The 8,348-nt window shown below is 33.7% G+C and overlaps 2 protein-coding genes across 2 annotated transcripts; both read left to right on the top strand.

Annotated features, from left to right (window-relative positions):
- The first annotated feature begins 1,197 nt into the window (after nucleotides 1-1,197).
- LOC124929386 (probable N-acetyl-gamma-glutamyl-phosphate reductase, chloroplastic) lies at nucleotides 1,198-4,542 on the top strand. The gene is made up of 14 exons (XM_047469737.1): nucleotides 1,198-1,459; nucleotides 1,674-1,829; nucleotides 1,907-2,014; nucleotides 2,137-2,223; nucleotides 2,312-2,362; nucleotides 2,443-2,514; nucleotides 2,602-2,721; nucleotides 2,798-2,858; nucleotides 2,941-3,021; nucleotides 3,285-3,364; nucleotides 3,444-3,533; nucleotides 3,673-3,801; nucleotides 3,896-4,006; nucleotides 4,290-4,542. Exons 1-13 carry the CDS (start codon nucleotides 1,403-1,405, stop codon nucleotides 4,001-4,003), a joined length of 1,200 nt encoding a protein of 399 aa, XP_047325693.1. The 5' UTR covers nucleotides 1,198-1,402; the 3' UTR covers nucleotides 4,004-4,006; nucleotides 4,290-4,542.
- A 56-nt stretch (nucleotides 4,543-4,598) lies between these two features.
- On the top strand, nucleotides 4,599-7,209 carry LOC124930189 (pentatricopeptide repeat-containing protein At2g15820, chloroplastic). Its single transcript, XM_047470546.1, has 2 exons — nucleotides 4,599-5,240; nucleotides 5,321-7,209. The coding sequence occupies exons 1-2, from the start codon at nucleotides 4,713-4,715 to the stop codon at nucleotides 7,121-7,123; spliced, it is 2,331 nt and encodes a 776-aa protein (XP_047326502.1). The 5' UTR covers nucleotides 4,599-4,712; the 3' UTR covers nucleotides 7,124-7,209.
- Nucleotides 7,210-8,348: the final 1,139 nt, after the last annotated feature.

Below are 8,348 nucleotides of genomic sequence, written 5' to 3'. Positions count from 1 at the left end.
ATTAAAATATTTCAATTTCACCATATGCATAGAAAACTAACGTGGTTTCATAAATTATGTTAAGTTGATTAATTTTGACACTTTTTTACAAGTTTATAGATATAAATAGAATTTTACAACTTTATAAATAAATTTGATACATCCCTCCAATTTTATAAATAAAATTGTAATTCTTTCCTTACAAAAAAAAAAATAAAGTAAAAATATTTTATTACTTAAAATTAGTAACTTATAGGTTAAAATGAATAAATAACAGTGTAATATGATTGATATTTTTTTTGGTAAGAAATTATATAAAATCTTTAAAACACCTGTAGGCTGTATCAATCATTTTTTCTTTCTATTTATTATTCAAAATTAAATATTTTATTATTATTTTTAATTAAAATACTAAAACACTCCTACTATTCTTATAAAATTTAAATACAAACAAATATTATAATAATTTAATTAATTAAAAACTCAAATAATTAATATATTTTTGATCAAACCAGTTTATAAATAAAAGCATACTAAAAACTTTTAAATAACAACGTCAAACAAACTCTAAATGAAAGTTACTTTACATTATACTATTTGTCTGTCTTTGTTTATCTGGAACAAAGAACATGTTTTTGTTCCCATTTTCAATTTCTAAGTTAATTCATTTGGGACCGATTAAAAAAAATCTTATAATAATAAGTTATTTTTAAGATTAATCAAATAAGCTCTTATAAGCTTATATATTAAAAAAAATGATGTGAATTATTAAAAATAAATTTAATTTTTCCTAAAAACATAAAATGAACCAACTTCTTCACTCATATCAATAAAATATTTAATTAAAATACATATTATTTTTTAAACGTAATTATTAGAAATTATATATTTAACCGTTTTCGAAATAAATATAAAATTTTCATTTAAACTTGTATAAAAGGTAAAATATTAACCCTTAAATAGAGTTTTAAACTAATAGGTTCCGGTGAGAAAGTGGACTGTTTAGGTATTCAATCCTTAAGCCTGGTTTGTTTTTGAATATGCTTTCAATAATATTTTTTATCAAATATTATTTTATTAAATAACAGTAACATAATTACCCTTATTGTTTGAATATTTCTGTAATATTTTGTAAATGATATTTAATATAAAATTTATATGTTTTGAAATTAGTATCTCATTAACCCAAAATCAAACAAGGTGCTTGTCGTTGTTTAGTTTATCTCTCCCTAGGCAGCCGTCTAATTTTGTTCTCCCTCTTGCAAATTGCAACTCGCCGGCGGTACCAACTCAGTGGGGAAGTTTCTATTCCACCGTCGCATCGGCGCTAGGTTTCAGGCGGATTTCATCGCTCCATTGGCCAAAGCATTCTCATTAGAGTTGATTTTGAGCCCATTCATTTATATCTTCTTCTCTACCGAAAATGAGCTCAGCAAACGCTTTCAGCTCCATTTGTTTCGGCGGACGATGTTTGCGGAAGGTAATTATTATTAACCCTCTTGCAATTATTGTAGACCTCAGGCTAAAATCATGTTTACTGCTTTCTGGTTTGCACTACAGATAAAACGTTTGAGAATTTTCTGGCTACAGTTTCCTCCTTTTGTTTAATTTTCTTTCCTTCCTAGAGACTGTGATGACCAGAGTCATTAGTTTTTTATCTTACCTATAATTAATTAATGGGTCTTGAATTGAAGGACGAAGTTAGAAACTTGAAGACTGGGAACCTCTGCGTTAGAAATGCAGCCACTTCAATTCAGCAAAACTTGCAATTTGATCAGGCCCCAGGACAAGTTTCTGGAAAGCCTGTTCGAATTGGTGTTCTTGGGGCCAGTGGCTATACTGGTTCAGAGGTATTACTGATTGAAGATAATCTAAACTGTTTGGAAGTCAAATGTATTTTTAGTAACATTCTTCCAATTCAATGCAGATTGTTCGGCTTCTTGCAAATCATCCATCCTTTGGCATTACTGTTATGACTGCTGACAGGAAAGCTGGACAGTCAATTGGCTCAGTTTTTCCTCACCTAGTAACACAAGTATGGTTCTTCATATGCTAGTTATTGTATGTGAATTTGTGAAATGACAACCTAATGGAAGGATCAAGCACATTATTGTTATGCCTTTTCGTGAATTTATTGGTACATGCGAAATGTTGCAGGATTTACCAGAAATGGTTGCTGTCAAGGATGCAGATTTTGATGATGTTGACGCTGTGTTTTGTTGTTTGCCACATGGAACGACACAGGCATGAACGATTCTGTGAATGTTCTTTTTTTCATTTCTATGATAAGTGAAAAAATTAGGTCAATGGTTTGTTGCTTCTTTTTTTACAGGAAATAATAAAAGCACTTCCTAAAAGGCTAAAGATTGTCGATCTTTCTGCTGTAAGACCTGAATTTTTTCACTACATTGGTCCTGTGAGATCTTATGTTTTCTGATCTTAAGTTGTTTTTGGTTAATGAAGGACTTCCGCTTGAAAGACATTAACCAATATGAGAAATGGTATGGTCAACCTCACAAAGCATCTGAATTGCAGGTCTGAATAAATCCGTTCTTTAATATAATCCAGTAAATTTCTTTTCTTGACCGTTGTAACAAATCTCTAGTGTTTTCTATATGGCAGGAAGAAGCAGTATATGGGTTGACAGAGATCAATAGGAATGAAATTGTAAATGCGCGTCTTGTTGCTAATCCGGGTTGTTATCCCACATCAATTCAGCTTCCTCTGATTCCTTTGATTAAGGTTTGTTTAATCATTATTGCATTTTCTGTCTTTTTAGCACACATTTAATGGTTTCTAAATTTTAACCCACTTGCAGGCTAAGCTCATAGGGTTTAAGAATCTCATTATTGATGCCAAATCTGGAGTGAGTGGTGCAGGTGAGTATTAAATTAAAAAAAATTATTCCATTCACACTATTTAGTCACATTAAAGAACAAAAACAAAATCAATTCTTTGTAGGACGTGGAGCCAAGGAGGCAAATTTATACACTGAAATTGCTGAAGGAATCCATTCTTATGGTATCACTTCGCATCGTCATGGTGAGTATTTTGGTTCTAACCATGTTAATAATGTTGAGCTTCTTCTTATTTGAATTTATTCTCAAATAATCCACTACCCTATCATCCCCAATCTTATCATTCTAGTCATAAAACAAAATGCCCTTTAAAAGCAAAGGTAATTTGATAAAACAGACTCCAGAAATCAGTTATTTGAATTGGGATGTGGAACAAGACCTTTTGGATTCGAAGAAATCTCAATCATTAGTATTGTGGGAATAAACATTTTCTTTTGTAATTTCCAGTTCCAGAAATAGAACAGGGTTTATCAGAGGCTGCAATTTCGGATGTTACAGTCAGTTTTACTCCTCATTTGATGCCAATGGTAATTAAATCAGAATTTGCGGTTGTATGGAATAGTTTGTGATTCCTATTTTGTCTCACTCGTTAATTTTTTTTTTCAGAGCCGCGGTATGCAATCAACTATTTATGTGGAAATGGCTCAAGGAGTATCTGTGGATGACTTGTACAAACAACTGAAAATCACTTATGAGGTACCTGTCTTTAATGAAAACCATAATTTAATTTCTCCTTCCACATTACAAACCGTTCACACAATTATGCAAACAATGCGTTTGAAAAAACCTTTGTCTCGAAAAGAGTACTCATACGTCTTGCCTCTCTTAATTTCAGAAAGAAGAATTTGTGGTTGTGTGTGAGGAAAAAGTAGTCCCCCATACTCGACATGTTCGAGGTTCAAACCACTGTCTTATTAATGTCTTCCCTGACCGCATTCCTGGACGAGCAATTATAATATCTGTGGTAACTTTCTTTCTAGATATTTGATTAAATATTTTTTTATTTCATATGATAGTTTATGTATCGAGTTTGTGAGTTTTTGTTTGTTTGTTTGCAGATTGATAATCTTGTCAAAGGTGCTTCTGGTCAAGCTTTGCAGAATCTAAACCTCATGATGGGAATTCCTGAAAACACTGGGCTTACTTACTTGCCCTTGTTTCCATAAGAGGTCAATTTGCACCATGCTTTTATAAGTGACTATTTTCAAATAATGGTGAACTGTGCAAAAATAAAATTAAGAACTCTCATTTGAAAACATAAATTCAAGATTTATCTCATTCAGATCCATGAACAAAATCAAAAAGTGTTTCCAAATAGTCCCGTTTTCGTCGTTAGGGTGCTCACCTGTGAACTGAGATTGACTACGTGAATTGTGTTTATCCGTTTCCTCGGTTATGGGCGTGTTCTAACCATTGTTTAGAAGGTATTTACGTTTTGTGTTTTTGGCGCAGGTCATCTATCAATGTGGGCATATCAAAATGTACGATTTTCGTGATGAGTCCGGTCTGCGTTTACTATCGTGATCTTTTTTATGGGACTATTTAGATTTTATTTATGTTGTAACAAAATAATCGAAGGTCCTTTCTATGCTAAATAAAAACAGTATTTTTTTTTTTTTTTGTGTCATTTTCATTTATTTGAATTTAATTATTACATTAGCCATGTGAAGAATTCTTTATATAATTTACTTCTCTTAATATTTTATATTATTTTTTATTTTTTTTTAAACATTTATTCAATCTCGGGAGCAGAATTGTGGAGAATCGAAAGAATGAAAATTCTTTGATTCATCACTATTTAGCTTAGCTACCTTACCGGCTCAAGTGAGAGAACCTGCCGCCGGCGCCTTACCGACGAGATTTTCCGGACCGGAGATGCCTATGGTCAAAACTGTAGTAGTAGAGCTATCACTATTCCCTCTTATTGATTCCGTCTTTCACTACACCAATCCCCGTTCCTCAGTCACCGTCCACCGACCCCTCCCCCGCCGCGCTCTATCTCTTCGTCACGAAAATCGTCGTTTATCTACCTTCGCGCAGACTTTCTCCGTTTCTTCTGCGTCGGATACTTTGGTCCAACAGTTTGCCGGTGAAACAGAGTCCAATGTTCATTATGACGGTTCAGAGTATAGCGAGATTGACATTTTTAAGTTCGATGACACTTTCGGATCGATTGACATGAAACCGTTGAATTCGCCTGTACTCGAGGTAAAAGAACTAGACGAGCTTCCTGAGCAATGGAGGAGATCGAAATTAGCTTGGCTGTGCAAGGAATTGCCATCCCACAAGGGCACAACTCTAACTCGGATACTCAACGCGCAGAGGAAATGGGTAAGGCAAGAAGATGCCACTTATTTAGCGTTTCATTGTCTCCGGATTCGCGAGAACGAAACCAGTTTTCGGGTAATTCTCATCTTCTCTACATTCTCTCTGCATTTTTTCCTTCTTATTTGACCTAGTTTTTTCCTTTTCTTTTGCCCTAGGTATACAAATGGATGATGGAACAACATTGGTTTCGCTTCGATTTCGCACTTGCCACTAAACTAGCAGATTACATGGGCAAGGAGAGGAAATCCACAAAATGTAGAGAAATATTCGATGATATCATCAATCAAGGAAGAGTACCAAACGAATCAACTTTCCATATACTAATTGTAGCCTATCTGAGCTCACAAGATAAGAGTTACATACAAGAAGCATGTAAAACCTACAAGCGAATGATTCAATTAGGAGGCTACAAACCACGTCTCAGTTTGCATAACTCTCTTTTCAGATCATTAGTTAGCAAAACAGGGAGCTCCTGCAAGAATTATCTAAAAGAAGCAGAGTTCATTTACCATAACTTGACCTCATCTGGTCTGCAGATTCACAGGGATATCTATAGCGGTTTGATCTGGATTCACAGTTATCAAGATTCAATAGACAAAGAAAGGATAGCATCCTTGAGGGCAGAAATGAAAAGAGAAGGGTACCAAGAGAGTCAAGAAATTCGACTGTCAATCTTGAGAGTATGCGCCAAGGAAGGAAATGTAGATGAAGCCGAAAGAATATACGATAGTTCTTTGCCATCTAAAGCCATTGTGTACAAAATAGAAGCTTATGCCAATGCAGGACAGCCTCTTAAGTCACTGGAGATATTTAAAGGTACTACTAAAAAAACTGTTTCGGCTTACCACAAAATTATAGAGATTCTATGCAGAGTAAATGAAGTAGAACTTGCAGAGTCTCTTATGGAAGAGTTTGCGGAAAGTGGTCTTAAGCCATTAATGCCATCGTTCATTGATTTGATGAATATGTTCCTTAAGTTAGATTTATACGATAAACTAGAGTTAGCTTTTTTGTGGAGCGTTGAAAAATGCAGTCCGAATCGAACCATCTACAATATATACCTAAATTCTTTGGTTCGAATTGGGAATGTTCGAAAGGCAGAGGATATCTTCAGTCAGATGGTTAATACTGCTGGAGTTGGCGTGAACAACCGATCATGCAACTTTCTTTTAGGCTGTTATCTAACTAGCGGCGAACATGTCAAGGCAGAACAGATGTACGTATTAATGTGTCAGATGAAGTACGACGCCGAGCCATCTTATAAGGAGAAAATTGAATATAACCGGAGTTTAGACAGGAAAGAAATCGTCGAAAAAACACCTTTAAAGCCTAAGCTTACTGTGGAACAGAGAGAAATCTTAATTGGGATGTTATTAGGTGGTTTGAGAATGGAATTCAACGAAGATAGGAAAGACCATTCTGTCATTTTTGAATTCAATGAGAATCAAGTATCACATATGAAGGAGAGGATACATGATGAGTTTCGCGAGTGGTTAGCTCCGGCAAACAGGCTATTGAACGGAGAAGGTACATCGAATTCGTTCAGAACGATATCGCATGTTGCTTTTAGTTTCTACGCAGAGCAGTTTTGGCCAAATGGTAGGCCTGGAATCCCCAAGCTAATCCACAGATGGTTATCTCCCAGGGTTCTTGCGTTTTGGTATATGTATGGGGGATATAAAACATCGTCGGGAGATCTGTTACTGAAGCTGAAGGGGGGAGGCAGGGAGGAGGATGTCGAGAGAGTTGTGAAAGGGTTGAAAGCGAGATCTTTGGTTTGTAAGGGTAAAAAGAAAGGGAGAGTTTATTGGATAGGTTTTCTGGGCGAAAATGCAAAACGCTTGTGGGAGACTATTGAACCATATGTTCTTGATGGAAAATCGAGTATTATTAACTTTGATAGTCTATCTGAGATGAATGGGTCGTTTTCAGATTATAGCGATCATGATGATTCTTGACAAAATCATAGGTACGATTTGTATTATCAACAACAGCATCTAATCTTGATGTTTATATTGATGCAAATAGAATAATTATTTATATTTCTATTATATATTTTGGTTGGATATTAATATTATTGATTAGTTTGTTAAGTTATTATAGCTAGAGAAATATTAAATAATATGAACATATTGGTTATTCAAAAAACATTATCTCATTCCCTCACAGTCATTATTTCATTCAATTTATTAGGCAAAATATTTAAATACTTTTTATTTTAAATTATAATTTTTTATTTTATTATTATATATTAATATTCTTAACTATTTTTATTCCAAAAAAACCTTCGTCTTCTCTAGGTTAGGTCTGTACAAAAAAAGCCGATTCAAAACAGGATCTAGGCTAGGTTAGTTTAGGTCTGTAACATTTGTGGGTCGTGGGTGCTTGCTTGAATGCACGAGAAATGGTTATGATTGGAGTTAGCATGCTTTGTCTTGTGGTCCTGTCGTGTGGTTTAGACTTTATTATAGATATCAGTTAAATCCAAATAAAGACATTTGTTTTTTTCTTTTTGAATTAATCTAAATAGGAAAAATGAAAACAAACAAGGTCTTAAGAAAGAAAGAAAGAAAGAAGGTAATGCAAAAGATCATTTTTTCTTCTTGTTTGGTATATCTAGAAAATTCTACACAAGTCTGTTTGTTGTTTGTTGATCTCTGTAACTGTGACATGTGTTATAAAATTGCAGCATACAGCAATTACTACTTTCATATGTGGTTGCAGGCGAATGAGAATCTTATACTCATTGAACGGACTATTTCTTTTCAACATATATACCAAATTCTTCTCTTTTTTTTTCTTACATATATAGATTCCTTTTTAAAACTAACTATTTTATTAACATCACAATTAAATGGAAAAAATATTCATATCATCATCATATGATAAATGTTATTTGTGATATATAATAAATAAATAAATAAATGAAATGAAAGGTAGGTGGGGGCGTGGCAATAGCATGCAGATAGCACTGATTAATTGGAGAGATTTTTATTTTAAAATTTGAATTCAGTGGAATCTGAATAACGCCGTATGCTATTTATTGTCTTCATCTTCCTTGCACAGAGCATCTTCTCTCTCACACACACACACACATGGGATTCCTTCTTTTTTGTATTATTATTATTATTTCTTTATTTTAACTAGAATCTGTTATTCTCTTCTTATTTTATTTGGAGAATT

This window comes from Impatiens glandulifera, chromosome 3 (assembly GCF_907164915.1).
Source record: "Impatiens glandulifera chromosome 3, dImpGla2.1, whole genome shotgun sequence".
Classification (NCBI taxonomy): domain Eukaryota; kingdom Viridiplantae; phylum Streptophyta; class Magnoliopsida; order Ericales; family Balsaminaceae; genus Impatiens; species Impatiens glandulifera.
Note: the sequence above shows the minus strand (reverse complement) of the source record. Positions and strands in the feature narration are given on the sequence as shown.

Coding starts and splice junctions, on each gene's coding strand:
- LOC124929386 (XM_047469737.1), top strand. CDS start 1,403: ATGAGCTCAGCAAACGCTTTCAGCTCCATTTGTTTCGGCGGACGATGT. Junction 2,224..2,311: donor TGCCACATGGAACGACACAG/GCATGAACGATT, acceptor CTTTTTTTACAG/GAAATAATAAAAGCACTTCC. Junction 3,365..3,443: donor CTCCTCATTTGATGCCAATG/GTAATTAAATCA, acceptor TTTTTTTTTCAG/AGCCGCGGTATGCAATCAAC.
- LOC124930189 (XM_047470546.1), top strand. CDS start 4,713: ATGCCTATGGTCAAAACTGTAGTAGTAGAGCTATCACTATTCCCTCTT. Junction 5,241..5,320: donor AGAACGAAACCAGTTTTCGG/GTAATTCTCATC, acceptor CTTTTGCCCTAG/GTATACAAATGGATGATGGA.